Source organism: Primulina eburnea, chromosome 15 (genome assembly GCF_022965805.1).
Source record: "Primulina eburnea isolate SZY01 chromosome 15, ASM2296580v1, whole genome shotgun sequence".
NCBI lineage: Eukaryota > Viridiplantae > Streptophyta > Magnoliopsida > Lamiales > Gesneriaceae > Primulina > Primulina eburnea.
In genome coordinates, this window is record NC_133115.1 from 35067717 (window position 1) to 35085449 (window position 17733).

The 17733-nt window shown below is 33.9% G+C and overlaps 2 protein-coding genes and 1 long non-coding RNA gene across 3 annotated transcripts; 1 reads left to right on the forward strand and 2 right to left on the reverse strand.

Annotated features, from left to right (window-relative positions):
• Positions 1-2294: 2294 nt before the first annotated feature.
• Positions 2295-4131, reverse strand: LOC140815200 (CBS domain-containing protein CBSX5-like). Its single transcript, XM_073174321.1, has 2 exons — positions 3641-4131; positions 2295-3260 (listed from the first exon to the last, which is right to left on the reverse strand). The coding sequence occupies exons 1-2, from the start codon at positions 3970-3972 to the stop codon at positions 2399-2401; spliced, it is 1194 nt and encodes a 397-aa protein (XP_073030422.1). The 5' UTR covers positions 3973-4131; the 3' UTR covers positions 2295-2398.
• Positions 4132-10215: 6084 nt separating this feature from the next.
• On the forward strand, positions 10216-11519 carry LOC140814640 (stem-specific protein TSJT1-like). Its single transcript, XM_073173680.1, has 4 exons — positions 10216-10583; positions 10669-10909; positions 11016-11136; positions 11214-11519. Exons 1-4 carry the CDS (start codon positions 10366-10368, stop codon positions 11408-11410), a joined length of 777 nt encoding a protein of 258 aa, XP_073029781.1. The 5' UTR covers positions 10216-10365; the 3' UTR covers positions 11411-11519.
• A 1781-nt stretch (positions 11520-13300) lies between these two features.
• On the reverse strand, positions 13301-14253 carry LOC140814642 (uncharacterized). Its single transcript, XR_012114135.1, has 3 exons — positions 13987-14253; positions 13507-13890; positions 13301-13413 (listed from the first exon to the last, which is right to left on the reverse strand). It is a non-coding gene; the product is annotated as an uncharacterized lncRNA (long non-coding RNA).
• Between the last annotated feature and the right edge of the window lie 3480 nt (positions 14254-17733).

Genomic DNA, 17733 nt, shown 5'->3' on the forward strand with positions numbered 1-17733 from the left:
GGCGACGGTTTTTGTAAAACCGTCGCTAGTAGCGACGATTCAAAACAAATCCGTCGCAACTTGCGTTCCGTTCCGCTTTCTCGTTATGCGGCCGATAAAACGCCACATAACGCCGCTACATAACAATAAACGATTTGGCCTGGAACTTTGGAACGGTGGCCACCGTTCCCGTTCCGTTCCGCCCGTTATGCGGCCGTTCCGGTGAACCATGCTCGTGTCCGTGTGCACAGTGGAATCATCAGCGAACTGGCCATGCCTTCCCCCTCTCCTAGCTTCTCATCCCCATCCATGGATTGTCTCTCTTATTCTTTTTGGAATCAAGGCTGCTTTGTAGTTTGTTCCCATCTAAGAAAATAAAATATGCAGTTATAAATACTCAACTTTCAATTTTACTATGATTGTTTGATATGAGTGGTAAGGTGCTGTAGCTGCACAAAAACTGTCTGGAAAATCTGATGACAGAAACTAAAGTCTGAGACTCGTGAAAGGTAATAACAGAAGGTTAAAAATGTTCAACAATTTTAAAATGTATGCATACCCCAAAAAAAAGACGTATATAAACGAGCAAGTGGTTCTTTATGAAGCATGAATGGTATCCAAACTGCCACTGTGTTCATAAGTGCAGATATGAGAACTAACATTCATCTGTTGGCAAAAAAGAACAAAACGTTCCGCAGGATTCTAGGTACAACTGTAACTTAGCTTTTTAAACGTACAGTTTCCAGGTTATCTTTTAATCGAATATGAAGGAAGCAAAGTAGCATAAAAGAAGAAAGATTACCCAGAACCAAAAAAGGAAGCCAGCTAGTTGCTAATGTTTTATCAAGGGTTGGATTAAAAATTGGAAGCACAAACAGAATGGATTTTTTTTCCTTTGCATTTTGCTTTAGTATATGGACACCTGTCATTACAAAAACTTCAGCTAAAATGTTTACAAAACTGCTCGATTCAGCTTGCATGATTATATTTCCGATAATTATCTGCGCTTTATCGTCCATTTTAAATGAGAGAAACGTCTGAAAATTTTCGTGTTCAAGTTCGAACTTCAGTCTCCTTCTATTTCTCATCTCCATCTTGAAATGGGATTGACCATTTACTAAGTCTGCTTTAACTTTCTGTAACTTTGTTTGTGTGTTGCTAATTCAAAATTCTCTGCAGATGCAGATAAAGAGCGGAAGATATCACACTTTACTGATCAATGACTAACTTGGGGGTTTACTGATTGTGTGCCCTGACGTGAATGTGAATTCCCATTTTCTTGTGGTCATATGAATGTATTTAAAATGTGATTTGTTCTATTTTTAATCCGTAATATCCCATTCTTTAATTTAGCTTCAACGTCCTGACTCCTGACATGTACCACGCTGTTGTAATCAGTAGCCAGGGATGGGCTTTAGGATTTGGAGATAATGAAAGAGCAGAGCTTGGGCATGACACCATCAGAGGTTGCCTTGAACCAACTGAAATCTTTACCGACCAAGCAAGAAACTGTACACATGAAGGAACTGGATGATGATTGTAGAGTTTGTTTTACGTACAGATCTATATTTGTTTGTGTGCGTGCATGTTTTCCCATCATGACACCGTGTAATTGTCTAATTCGCGTAGTAGCGTATTGTTTTTCGGTGGTCTTGAATAATCGAACAGCCAACCGTCAACAAGGTCAAGGAACAAAACATCATCGTATGGATGACAATAGAGGACAAAAATTATATGGGCATCGCGTGCACTCTCTTATTCGATACGTACAATGAAATGAAGTTTCGTACAACTCACATGTAAATTAAAAAAAAAAAGTATAAACCACAGAAACAAGTAGGCTGTTATAGTGTCTTAAGTTGCCGTCAAATATTTAGCAAAATGAACTGTAAGATGGGATGAATCTGTGAATTTGGTCCATTGAGGTAGGCTTATTGTATTTTGGAGGGCGCCTGCTCAATACTAATATGTAGAATTTTATAAATTTTATAAGACAAAAGCAATGATAATAAAAATATTATTTGGTGTTGGTAATGAATAATTCTATTAACAAAAGTTCGGGATTTTTAACAAACAAAAGCTAACATTTATTAATACCAAACACAGAGATCGTCAAATCTGTCAAAACATGATTTATTCCATCACCGCGACAAAAAGTTGTACAAGGAACCACTTTTCGTCTTAAAAATTCATGAAAGACAGATAAATACCGACTCAAACTAATCCACGTTCAGAATCTGTAGAACTCAAGTCCAACTCAACAAATTACACTTCACAAAACTGAAAATCATGGGCTCATATTCACAATATGCTCCCTCCCTCCCTATTTTGCATCTCCAAAACCAATCAGCCCCAATCCCACATTTTACATTCTTACCATAGTTTAGGGGTGGAAATAAAACTAAATTTGGATATCTGATCATAGTGTAAAATCAAAATTATGGCGAAAGATGTTCAACATGTTGGCGAATGTCACGATCCCAACAACGCTGGAGTCATCTTCAATCACCCAAACGTAATTCACCCTATGTGCGATGGCCTGGATCATCACTGCAACCAAAGAACTTCCTGGATGGCACACGATGGCCTCAGCCGGTCTCACCATCCGGGCTGAATAGCTGCTAGACCTGCTATACCGGCCCGACCTTGACAATGTCGTGGTGGGGGATGGTAGATCCTCATCAGAGGAAGATGAACTAAAGGCATTGACACTATCCGAATCAGTCATGAATTCTTCGAGCATGGCCTCGAGTTTTCTCTCCTTCAATCTCGCCTGCACAACCCTCAGAATTTCCTCCTGTGGGCCGCCACAGTCTATGTATGCCATGAGTTCACCGGCCGAGAGAGTTGTAATGGCTGCCGCCAGAGTTTCGTCACAACTGGTAAGGGCGAAGGGTGATAATTCACCGATCAAGATCCGATCATCGTCGAGTATTGCCACCGAGGTTTGTTCGAGCAAGGATTTGGAAATGGCCCCCATTACCGATGAGGCAGGGGAATGGTAGTTTACTGCCAAGAATTCGTGGCTGATAATGCCGAGGGTATCGATGGAGAGGGTGGGAATGGGAGAAAGTAGGCCAATTGAACTAAGGATGAACCGGATCACATCTTCTTGTGTTAACCAGCAAAATTCTTGGCCGTTGTGAGTTGTTGGACAGATTGATAATGATGATGATTTTTGGAGTTGTTTTCTCTTTGATGAATAGGTTGTGGTGTTGCTCTTTATGGGGACAACAAGATTCTGGGCACCTTGGAGGATCAGATCGATGGTTTCAAGTAAACTGCAAAAATAATAGCAAAAACATTTCCATTACCAAAATAGTATACTCGGATCGTCTATCAATTTTAATCAATTTCGAGGGTATCGTTATATGCGACAAAAACAGAGCAAATGAATCAAGACTGCTATTTTCTCCATTAAAACTTCAATCTTGGCCACCTACTGAGCCATACCAGCAAAACCCATTAGGTGAAAGTGGATCTATTCACAAAAACACCCCCCATGCTATCATTGTTCCAGTATATAAAACAAAGGGGTCAATTATGGTAACTCTCTCACACACATAGCTTTAGCCAAAAAGCCTCGGAATTAAAGAACGGAAATTGTGAAGAAACCAACATTCCACAAAAGAGACGTCATCATTACACGAGAATAAATTACCTGGAAGAAGGTTCCACGTGTTTCACCGAGCCCTGATCTTTTGACAGCAAGAGAGAGACCGGAGATTTCAAAGCCAAACCCGGCGAACACATATTATCTTCTTCACAAAGATAGCAAACTATATCCACCATGCACACTTTCCCCACACAAACGCACTCCAGATTTCTCTTATTCGAGCGGTGGTCACAACTCCAGACGCTTATGAAGTTGTCCCCCGAGGTCTTTAAGACGGTGAGTGCGTCGGCGACTGTTGCGCCGGCGGAGAGGGATCGGAGCGGCGGCTTTCCAAGGCATAGATCGGCCACCTCATAGCCCAATAAACGACCTGCCATGCAAGACCAACAAATTCGGAGACCAGAGAATATCTTGACAGGTTTTAATACTTAAAGGACTCCAGACACGGTGAATTGCTATCACAGGGAGAATAGTTGGAAGCAGACAGGGAAGGAAGATAGAGATGCGCTCGCATATTTATACACCTACGTACTGTACCGAAGTTTTGTTTGCATCCGCTTCCCTCCAATTTAGAATTACTAAACTCTGGGCTTTAATGTAGTTTGACCAGGACTCCATGTTTTTATTATTTTACAACGTATAATCTCGATTTAGCTAATGTACGATAACCTCGTTAACAATAATAACATGTAACAGGTTTTCTTAAAGACGTTACCTCGAAAGTCGAAACCGAGAGTCCAAGAAAATGTACTATCATATCTAGTAAAGATGTTTCTTTTATGTTTTTTAAATTAAGATCAAGATCTTTCAATCTTATCAATTTATATTATGATATTAGTTCATTTAAAAATAATATATTTGATTTGTGAGATAATCTCATATGATTTTTATGTTAAATTAAATAGAAAAATTTGATTCTAAATTCAAGACATTACATTATCTTAATAGATATCCAATGGTTTATATTTGTCCTTGTACTAGAGATGGTCACACTTATATATCAAATAAATTCACTTAACCTCAAATGTTATGATACATAAACAATATAAAATAAGTTTTATTTTCTTGTTATGGTTTTATGATAACACATTTAACAGAGCGAACACCACTCGACGTTGACTTTGTTTCAATAGAATATCATTTGATATTGTGGATTGTTCTCAACCGAGAACAACATATTCTTTTTTCGATGAATGACTTCATGAAGAAGTTTTGAATGTACCACCAATATTTGAAAATCTCGAAATGAGAAAAAATATAATGATGTTGACATAATTTGTTCTCGTATATTATAATTTATACATTCACGACAGAATACAAGCAGTATCTTGTATTGTAGTAATGTAATAATATAATTTTCTTTTGGGGCATGCTAGCGATTTTAAATGCATATGGTCTAGTTGGTTACGTATGCGCGTGTATTTATAAAGAATGGCTTCATCTTGTCGTGAATAAAGTCTGATTGACACGCAAATGCTTTTATTTAATTATATATGGTTGTAAAACGACTAACAAAATCGAGTACGAAAAGAACGAGAAACGCAAATTCAAAACTTTCACTATTTTTTTTTTTAAAAAAAAACTAGGATAATATATTGATTTAGAATTATGATTTGTACCATATCATATCCGGTAAGTGGTATAATGAAATGTCAGTATATTTATATGACAAAAACTTGTGTTAGACCGTTTCACGGTCGTATTTTGTGAGACGGATCTTTTATTTGAGTCATCCATGAAAAAATATTATTTTTAATCCAAAGAATATTACTTTTTATTGTGAATATCGGTAGTGTTGATCAGTATCACAGATAAAAATTTGTGAGATTGTCTCACAAAAGACCTACTCAATTCATATTTATCTCATGCTGCATATGTTTCTCGCCGTTGGCAAGTAATTAATATGGAGATCATTTAATTCACAAGGATTGATGTCAGTATAAATTTACGCCTGAGATAGATTTAGTCGAATATCTATCTTTTATAAAAAATAATAATAAATAAGACTTAAAACAATAAAAAAAACTGAATATGACAAAAACTTGTGTGAGATGGTCTCACGGGTTTTATTTGTGAGACGGATTTCTTTTTGGATCATCTATGAAAAAATATTATTTTTTATGTTAAGAGTATTACTTTTTATTGTGAATATCGATAGGGTTGACCCGTCTCACAAGTTAAGATATGTGAGACGATATCACATAAGACCACGCTCTTTTTCTATAATTATGCTAAACCCCACTGGCCCATCAAACCTTTTGGTTGTTATTTTTCAAGCTCTCCTCAAAGTTTTGAAATGGTAAATTATAATACAGATTATGTACTCTCATAAATGAGTTTTGTCCTATTTTATATTTTATCTCATTCTTATTCTTCCTTTTGTTTTGTTGAACAAATAATTGTATCCGATGTTTTTAAATTTTCGTTTGAATTGGCCACATGATAATAATTAGGCTCGAACTCGAAACTTCATCTCAAACTTAGATATATTATACCTTATCTTTTCTTTTATTCTTCTACAGTTATTCGTTATCAATAAAGTAAAAGATTTTAGCTTAGACGAGCGATAACGTAAATGGCCTAGACTTTAATTCTTCCAATTATCTTTAGTTTGTAATTGGTAACACGTAACGTGTTCTTCCAATTGCCCGATTGAGAATGGATGAATTTTATTTTATTTTTTTCCGTTTTTTGCATCTAATAAAACAATATGTTTTTTTTGTAAGTGTGGAATTGTTAATTTTGTATCATTCTCTTCTGTGTATTCCTATTTCCAGCTTATTCGAAACAATTTGTTCTCTCGATATAAATTTCTTTAAAAAAAAATAGAAACATTTTCATTAAAATAACAATGTCGATGAGCGTTGGACGGTCAATTTTGAATCAAAGATCAAATTATTAGTTTTATTAAGAGGTAATATTTTATTTTTGTTTGCGTTTCAATCAATTAATAATACTAATTAATATATTTAACAGATTGAAGTGATAGTATGAATAAAATATTAATTTAAATTTTATAAATAAAATAACAAACAAAATTAATTTATAAAATCCAGACGCAGAACAAAATAATTTAGATAATGTATAACTATTAGAATAATGATAAGACGACACAATCTCTAAAATACAATCAACCTAGTGATTATTGACATGCTTTTTGTCATTTTTTTTAATAATCAATTTAGTCCATAGTTAAATAAATATCATATATTATTTATGAAAAATAATAAAGACTAAATTACAATTTTGATATAACAATTTTAAAAAAAAAATGAAAAAAAATCATAAAACTGAACCTACAACCTTATTAGAAAATAGATCTTATACGTGTCTTGTATCATAAACCTGACACTTTATTATTTTAATTAATTATAAAAATAGATCACGACACCAACTCTATCGTGAACAAACTTAATAATCGTAATAGATGATCAAACACAAAATCATAGACTAGATTAGAAATATTTAAGAGTAGGTTTCACGGTCTCACGAATATTTATCTGTAAGACGGGTCAACTCTATCGATATTCATCGTGAGACCTTCTCACACAAGTTTTGACCAATATGTAATTATTCCAACATAAAAAAAAATGTTTATTCCATAATCATTTTGCAGCATCGATTAAATTTCAATTTTATTTATACTGTTATGTTTAGATCTACAAACAATTTTTAAAAAAAACATTAATTTAGAAAATACATGAACAACATTCGATTATTCTCGATGAAGAAACAGATATAAAATAAAAATATATGGACAGCATGAAAAATATGATGGAATAAATCAATCAAATCACGCAAATTTGAATACATCAACAATTATGGACAAAAAGATGCCAATCTTACCAGTATGTATTTGTCCATACTGAATCAGGGGAAAACAGATAGACAGCAGATGTCGTGGGATATCGGAGCACCGCTGAATTGGCTTGGTGGGATATTAATGTGTATATATTCTGACCTTTCACATGTGACAGATAAGTGCTATCAAAATACAAAAATTTTAAAAAAATAAAATCTTAATGAGACGTGAGCTAGCTTATCCATTCCCCACTTCAAACAAAATATTTTTGCTTTTTTAGAGGAAGAAATTATTATTTACACAATGAAATCAAGCCTCTGGGAAAAGCAAAAAATAAAATAAAATAAAATAAATATTAATGTTTGGATAAGTACATCAGCATTGATCAGTACACGTACAGGATCATGGGAATGCGTACCTTTTGTTCTTATCCATGTGGGGTTTTTACTTCGCTTCTTTGGAATCTGAGACCTTTACATCTATCTACGTATGAATCGATCGAGTTAAGTAATATGGTATATCAACACTAAAAATTTGTGTGAGACATTTCACAGATCGTATTTTATAATATATGTTTTTTATTTGAATTATTCATGAAAAAATAAAAATGAGTAATATATACAATAAATAATATATTTTTATTTACATGATTATTTTTTTATTTTATCATATTTTAAATGTTTTTAGAAAATTTAAATTAATTATGATTGGCAAATGATATAATTATAAAATTTCATTCATTTATATCATATGATAATTAGCTATTAAAAATGAAAATGAAATATAATTAGTATCATAACAATCACAAAAGAGTTTGAAAATAACTTCAACATTAAAAAATGTGTCGCGAGGCACGAAAGTAGATCCATGGCTATTTTATGCCATTAAGGCAAGAAAATCCTAATTTGTAATGGTTATAATTTTCGTCAACTAAATTACTATTTCAAATTATTTATAAAAATCGGATGCGATATGTGGGTTGACTATATTCTGTTTTAATATGCATGTATTTTATTACACAATTATGTAAAGAATTTTTTATACAATTACTTTGTTTTTAAATATCATATTTTGAATTTCGGGAAAAAATTATGCTTTTTAGAATAATATATATTTCAAAAGTATATACAAGTGATAAAAACAGGAAAGTTTCTTTTTTCTGATAATTAAATTTGTGAACTCATATCGTATAAATATGTCAGAAAGCCCATGTTTTCATTCGGATTTGAGATTTACATATTCGAGGAGGCCCAAAGAAAAATCTCAAGCCCTTTTAACAAGCATAGTGTGCCAAGGGTTTTGGTGTAGTAGTTTGGGTCGACACCTTTCAGGTCCTCCACAATCGAATACTAGGATACGGCTATCGTGGAAGCCCTGAACCGTTTAAAATTGTTACATGGCAAATGAAACGTAGGTGAATCGAGCCGAACTATTAAATATTTGAGTTTGACTTGTTTATAATCGAATCGAATTGAAATTTATTAACAATTATGTTCATAACTCATGAGCTTATTCGATCTTTGTCGAGTCTAAATAAGCTTAATAAATATAATATTGTTAAATTCATTTAAAAATAAATTATATATTTAGAGAAAATATAATATGTTTTTTAAGTTTATAATTTTATTATGATAAATAAATTTAATAGATTTTTATACGTCTTTCGTAAGTAAAGTGTAAAATCTATATATCAGATATTATAACTATTATTTTTCATCTGAAAGTTGACTCGTGAGTCTACTAACGAACCTGTTCATGGACTAACAAGCTGAATATTGTAAAGTTTTTGAACTTGATTCGTTTATCTTGACGAGATTTATTAAACGTGCTTAAACTAGTTTTTATCGAATCGAGCTTCGAATTGCTCACAATCGGCTAGGTTCATGGACATCCCTACTTGGTTTCAGTCTAAAAAATTAAACCAAAAATGAGAATTAACACTTTAATTTTAATTCCCAAATATAGGAAAGGGAAATCAAAATTATGGCCCCCGACTCATAATAACAATATTAGTATAATTAACATTAAAATGTTTGTACGATTTATTTAACTATAATGTACAAACAAACATACTATTATGACAGAGTGAGTTTGATATAAGATCGTCTCATGGATTTAAACCGAAGGCTGACAATTAAATCAATATAACTAGCTTCACATAAATACATCATTAATTCACTTTCAATCACAATATAATGAAATTCACATATTCAGAAATTATAAACTCAACCAATAGCATGATCAATTCATTCATTTCACAGCTTTCAAGTAAACATGTTTACTTGTGAGTAATTTTCTATATTTGCATAAAAAATGAACGTAGTTTTTAAAATTGAATGTACTTTTAATAAACATGTTTGCATGTCATGAGTATAATATATATACATAGTTTAATTTGCTCGTAAACGTAAATCTTAAATCACTTGCTTATAATTTATGATACACACAAAGATTTCAAGTTTGTGACAAAATATTAGATCGTCGATTAAAAATCGATATAACTTTATTCAAAATCAAATCCAACAAATTTCAACACAAAGGTATAATAGAATCAGGATAACAAACACATTTGACTATTTGAGTGAATGCTTTTAATTAGTTCTCCTTTAAACTTTTTTTTGTTGCGATAACTTAGATTTGCCTTTTTTAAAAAATAAAAATAAAATAAAATAAAAATAGATTTGTGTTCGAAAAATCAATGGTGACGTCGCAGCCCACAGAGAAGCACGCGCACAGTTTACAGATCAAAGAAGAGACCAACAGCAAACGGATAAACACACCGAAGTACGATAAATCATCCTTATCCAACACCTTCACTCGTACCCATCCCAGCGCACTGAATGCATAAATATAATATAATATAACATCTTCCAAAAAAAGAAAAGAAGAGAAAAGAAAAGAAGACATTTAAGATGTACCCGTATCGGTTGTGAACTGAGAGCCAGAAAGCAGAGGAAGAAAGTTCAAGATGTTAGCCATATTTCACAAGGCCTTCTCGAATCCACCCGAAGAACTCAACAGCCCGGCATCCCACAAGTGCTCCAAAAAACCCAAACTCCCGGAAGAAACCCTCCATGAATTCCTGTCAGCACACCCCACAAACGCTTTCTCTATGAATTTCGGGGATGCTGCTGTTCTTGCTTACGTTGGAACAGATAATCATTCTAGTCTTGGCCACAACCAGAGGTATCTAGCTAATATCTGTTTCACGAGGTTTTGGGTGTTTTGTGGAGAATTTTCTTTGAAGTTTTGAGTTTTTTTTTCTTTGCAGGTTGTTTTGTGGGTACGATGATATATACTGCGTTTTCATGGGGAGTTTGAACAATTTGTGCGCGCAAATAAAACAGTATGGATTATCAAGAAATGCAAACGAAGCCATGCTGGTGATTGAGGCATACAGAACACTTCGAGACCGTGGTCCGTATCCGGCGGATCAGGTTATCAAGGATCTGGACGGAAGCTTCGCTTTCGTTGTGTATGATAGCAAGATTGGAACTGTTTTCACTGCACTGGTAAGAACTTCATGCTACCGGCTCCCATTCGTGAATCATTTCTTTGATTTTCCCGAAGCTCAAGGGGAGATGTAATTATATATTAGTATTGTTTTAAAATTTCCAGGGTTCTGATGGTGGAGTGAAGCTGTACTGGGGAATTGCAGCAGATGGCTCTGTGGTGATCTCTGATGATTTAGAGGTGATCAAAGCAGGCTGTGCTAAGTCATTTGCTCCATTTCCAGCGGGTAATGACCATTACTAAATCGGTATATTGATGGATTGGTGCATATATAATATATATATAACTAGGAGTAAATTGCAGGTTGTATATTTCATAGCGAAGGAGGACTAATGAGCTTCGAACATCCGATGAACAAGCTTCGGCCAATGCCTAGGGTGGATAGCGAAGGAGTAATTTGTGGGGCTAATTTCAAGGTTGATTTGTACACCAGAGTTAACAGCATTCCCCGAGTTGGAAGTGAAACCAATTGGGTTGAATGGAATAGTCAAAGCTCGTGATTTAAATAAAGGGTGTGTTTGCTGTTTTCCTCTTTTACATAGAATACTTGTTCAGCGAAAATCAGTGTACAAAATGTTCGAATAAGATCCACTCCAATGCATTCTCATCCCGTACATCCTAAATTGATGCATATATGTTAGTAGGATTCATGGACAACTATTTATTCGCCTATGATTTTATTCGATTGATTCGAATAAATTTAACTCACATAATGACTTGTGATAGTTTATTCGTTTCACGTCATGTTGGTAACTCAATTTCGTTGTCTGAGGAAGAATAATCTGGAATTGAAGTAACTTTCAACCTCTTTAAGATACCGAAAGAGAAAATTAACTGAAAAATCAGGTGATTTCTCAGCGAAAATGAGGAGAGAGAGAAAGCTAAATGAACATACATACCATTCTCGGTTACAAACATGGCCTTGTTATGGGATCTCTCCTTAACCTTTTCGAACAACGGAAAATCTGATCAATCCCTGTCTGAAGGATAAATAAATCACATGTTTCTCGATTTTTTTCCAAAAAAAATATATTATAACAACGATTTATGTCAATGAATGAAAAAAGGTAAACCGGTCATTACCTTTAGTGCAGCTAAAATTGTTGCAGATGCAACTCGAATAGATACAATCCCTTGCATAGAATGTGCTATAATGGTTTATCCCAATAAAATCGTACTATCTCGATCGGTAACTCTCACATTGGTTCTATAATCAGTAAAATCCTCCCATGGCTAGTTTCTTTGGACTCTTCACTTGGGCGTATAACCCAATATCGGTGCTCTCGTCGAGCAACAACCTAGCAAAAGTGGTAAACTGAGAAGAGGCAATCGGCTCTCCACCCATATAATATGCCAGCCTTTTGGGTTTTGGCGCTGATCTTGCATTTATATCCATCCTGATATACGAACCATTTGTTCTGAACCATTTAACAATGATGCCCATCATACCATCAACTTCCCACTAAATCAAGACTATGGGCAATTTAGAATGACATGAATTTATAGTTCAAAATCCAACATCATTTTCCAGGATTTTGATAATCATTATTGCTCCAAAAGGTGAAATCGCTCAGCTTAGGTGTCCTTCACCCCTGACCCGACAGGATTGTGAGAGGAGGTAAATCATGGTGACTCGGCCCACCAGCAGCAGCTAGACCTTATGCTACGCCGCGCACAAGGAGCTCCCTCTCATTGGATGGATTTAACTCCCATACTGCCGCTTGCGAGACTCGATCCTTGGTCATTGTTCCAAAATTTACTGCTGCTGACCAACTGAGCTACGCCCATGCGGACAATTTTGATAATCATTATTTACGTTGAACTGCTGTGCACGGTAGTCAAAGGCTCAACATCTGAATTTCCTTGGGCACAGTTGCCATATTACAGTGAACCACGAGCAGCGGGATATGTTGCCCTCACACAAGCCATTTCTACAAATAAGTTTGGCTCGTTAATTCTATCCCAATATTTAACAGGTCAGCAAAATTCTTAAAACATGTTTTAGCAAAATAGACGAAGTCTTCCCATTTAAATCAAATACACAACGCAATACAAGCATACCACGTAAATTCGAATATAACTCATGATATAATGCTTAACATGGTAACAGGCTATGGAGTACATATCAAAGGATGTACATACAAAACGGATAATTCGCATGCATTTTGCTCGTTTAAGAGTGTCATTTCACATAAGAATTAACTTATCATTTTCTTAATAACAAACTCGATTTGTACAACTGCACTAAAGGACTGGGCAAGCCCCATTATCTGTCTTCAAGTTCTTTCTTGAGGATAGTCAAAGTGGTGAATAGTCACAAAAGGCTGATTCCTGCATTGACCATAATTTTATATCAACTGAAAACAAACAATCAGGTGAATACAGAGGTTAAACAACGAAAATTTATGGAACTCATTTGCATACTTACCTCTAAGTAGGATGTTATCTATGATTTTGTTACAGAAGATTATAGTCGCTTGGTTAACCTCCCCAAACTTCTCTTCTACACATAATCAGACGGAATGTCCAAATTAGAGAAAGAAAAAATTAATCATACCAAAGACAGGAATTTCAAATCAAAGTTCAATATACATACTAGGAACAACTCTGCTCCAAGAAATTGAGAATCGGTAAGCATTAACCCGAGAGAATGCATTATCTCAGTGTCTTCCTGAGATAATTAGTTGAACTCTGCTTCCCGCTTAAAAGTCTTATCAAACCCAAGAAAGAGGAGAATTAGCAAACCTTACCATGTACCGATGGTAATAATAATCGTCAGCTATAAAACCGTTGTCCCTTTTTTGGTAAATTACCTGAAAACATAGTCAAACACTTGAACATTGCAAAAATAACAAAAAAACTGGAAATAGGATGCAAGAAAGTCCTGTCGCAACTAAAAACTAAAGCTGATACTTCCACTGCCGCAAAAACGATCCCAGTTACTTGGAGCGCTACCATCTTCAAGATATGCTGCTTCGATCTGAATAAAGCATGAAAATCACTATTAACAGAATTCTGAAGACTGGTTCTTGAATAGAGGAGGAACTGATGAAGGAAAAAGAGTGAAAATGATGACTTGATACGCAGAAGTGGCAGATCCTAAGAGAAACCCATCAGGAAAATCTGATCTTTTGATATCAAAGTTGCCGTCGATGGGAATTCGACAGTCACAATTGCCGGTAGAAGCAGGATTAAGAAGCACCGTTGTCGCATTTTTCCTCGATAGGAAAAGTAATAGTTGTTTATTTTGATCCATAAATCTAATCGAAATTGATGCAAACACAACTGAGATGTATCTTGATTCTTGTCCACCTCCAAGCAAAAGTGTCCCAACCCAAATGAATTGAAAGTTGAAACACATTATCTGCGGTGAAAAATAATATATAAATGATGTTGATGGATCAGTTTTAAATCGTTAAAATTTCGTCACACCCAAAAGTACTCAAGTAATCCAAACATCCAATTACATCCAATTGTATACGTGCATTGTTTCCATCAAGGGGGTACACTAGATTTTTCGACCCCTGTTTTTTTTCTTAAATGTCAATGAATATAATATTTTTGAACCCTTGAATTAAAAACATAAACAATACTTTAATGTAGTGAGGTCAAAATTTAAGATTAATTATTTTGTAATATGATCTTAAGGATTTATATTAGTGATAAAAGTTGATCTAAAGTCACACAGAAAATTAATACTTTTGAGATTAAAAAGTAATATTTTTCATGAAACGAGTTGAGTCGAAAATCTGTCTCATAAAATTGACTCGTAAGACAGGTCTTATAAGATTTTTTGTGAAAATTTTAAAATAAACAATTTGATATATTGTAGTACAATAATTGAGGTCATGAAACGTCACTAACTAAAGAATCATACCTTTATTCTATTAAGATTAAGATTCAACTCATAAACGTTTTATGTATAAAATGGGAAAAGTTTATTATTGGTTTCAAACAAAATTTTGAAATATCTATTTTAGAATGCTAAACATTTGAAGCCAAAAGAAACGTTTAATTAAAGGTACAATAAAATAAAATATGCGCACCATTTGGAAGATCTTTTGTCCGGAAAATTTATTTCAATAAATCTTTTAAAAATAAAAGATTATTCTATGTTACGTCTGGAGTGTCAACTTCCACAAAAAAAAAAAAAGAAAAGAATCACATTATCTAATGATATTGAAATAGACGAATAAACATCATTTCCACATTGCATAAAATGATCCAAAATTAACAAGATAGATTTGGAAAGAGAGGACTATAAATGAAGGGTGACTCATAATCATATCTATTATGGGATGCTAAATTGTGGGCTTTGGAACCAACTGAATTTAATAATCGGTTGCCCATATTTTGATTGCTCCCCGAACGCTATCTATGTTTCGGACTTGGGCCTTCCACAATACGGACGGATCACTCTGGCAACTCCAATGATTACATTAACGTCTCGTGTTGAGTGACACTTCATCAGTGTTCACATAGATGTGTACAGTAGGTGTGCAGGATATATATATATATACACACACAGGGACGGATCCAGGAATAAAAGTTGGGGGGGCTTGAACTCAATATGATAAGTTATATAATATTAAAAAAAAATTTACATTATATCGTTCAACGAAGTTGTGCCCTACAACAATTTTCTGAAAACGACGATTCTGGCTTCCATATTTTGTATCTGGATACTCCAACATATCTTGTTGATAATGCTCTATATTTAGATATGAACATCTTAACTCATCTCGTACATTAACATGATATTCACATATCTGTTTTCTTTTTCGCGGATCTCGTTCAATAAAAGTAGACGAAGACTAATGATCGTCTCTAGGAGAGGAACATGAAGGAATTTGGATATTGGGAAATAGAAGACTTTCACTGGATTGATGTTGCATTGTAAGGACCGTAGGAATTGAAGTATCTTCACTAGCTTGACGAACTCTCTTCTTAAAGAAAGATGATATCAATGTTTTTCATTTCTTTGCAGCAGATTGATGTTCCATTTTGAAATAGTTCAAGTTATACTCCTAAGCAAGAATAAAATAATTATTAAACAAATAAACAAGTAATAGTCAATCAACAACTCAATCACAAACAATCAAGAAACCACAAATCACGCACAGAGAAGCTATAAAAAACAAAACAAAAAATGTATAGCCGATTTTTACCTGGATGGTTGCTTTGCCGATGACCAATTCGATTTCTTCGGGAGTCCACAATTCTATTATGTCGCTAAAGGGCTTGGGACTTGGGAGAGAAATTTTGTAGAATTGAGGTGGGGCGGATTAGAGGATATGGGATGAATTTGGTCTCATCCTTGTAAATGGACGGGACTTGATTGGACTAAGACATCGATGTACGACAGTTTTTGAAACAACCGTCGCTATTAGAGACGGTTTTTCAACAACTGTCGCTAGTAGCGACGGTGTAATTAAAACCGACGCCGATCCACATCGGCGACGGTTCTACTATACCGTCGCAAATAATAGCGACGGTTGTTGAAAAACCGTCGCTAAATTAAAAAGTGGGCTGGGCTACGGCCCAAGAGTAAATCCGTCTCTGTATATACACACATCTAATTGATTGACGTCACTTTAGACATAGGTTCCCATAATAGATGTCAATGAGATCAAATGGAGAAGAATAGCTTTCTTGTGAGACGGTCTCACGAATCTTTATCTGTGAGACTGGTCAATCCTACCGATATTCACAATAAAAAACAATATCGTTAGCATAAAAAACAATATTTTTCATGGATGACTCAAATAAGATATACGTTTCACAAAATACGACTCGTAAGATCGTTTCACACAAATTTTTGCCTATCGAAAAACTTATTATCAGATACTAATATCTCTTGTTACGTGATACATGTATACGTATAATTTTTTTGGACATTAAACATAGTTTTTTTTAAATGTTTAGAGATCATATTAAAAATTAAAAAAAATTAAAAACGCTTTTTTAATGTTTTTTTGTTAGAGATGATATGATAAACAAAAAAAATAGTAAAATAGTTTTTTTATGATATTTTTTTAATTATATGAAGATGAAATATCTTTTGTAATTTTATATGGTTATTTTTTATTTAAAAAAAATTACGCTATGACCATACAATTAGTTATTTTAAGTTGGTCATGTATTATAATATATTAAATATAGTCTAGATAAAACTTAAAAGTCGTGGCTTAATCCATGCTGAAAACTTGGAACTTTTGAGAGCTTCATGCGAAATTACACAGCCGTGATTTCACAGATAAATTGCCGACGCTTTAGAGATAAGCACATGATTATTTGAAATCAAACAAAGGCGGCTGGATCCGATAAATTTCTAACGACTCTTGTAGTATTTTGTGTTTTTTTGAATGCGGTTCGCCGATTTTATATCCACGCCTAATCTATAGCTATCTTGTATGCTTTTATTATCTTTTATATAAATATATATATTTATATATTATACTATTATTAAGTTTCCTCATAACTTGGTATCATTGTCTGTTTTTTCATAATTTTATTAATTTAAAATTGTAATGTAAACCTGCTCTATTTTCTAAAAAAAAAAAAATTGATTTTCATTTAAATTAAACCAAATAAAATCTTGAAAATATTGTACAAACGTGCACCATGTGTTAAGAATCACTAGTACATATAGTACAGCACTCCCTACACCGGATTATTCCATCCTACTCCTGCAAGCAGTGCCTGCAAAGGTATATCCAAGAGCTGGAATTTTTTCTGGCACAATTTTTTTTTAAATTTTTTTTTCCCCATGAAGTGAATCTCAACCGTTGATTTGGTGCCCACACCTAGGATCGAACGAACC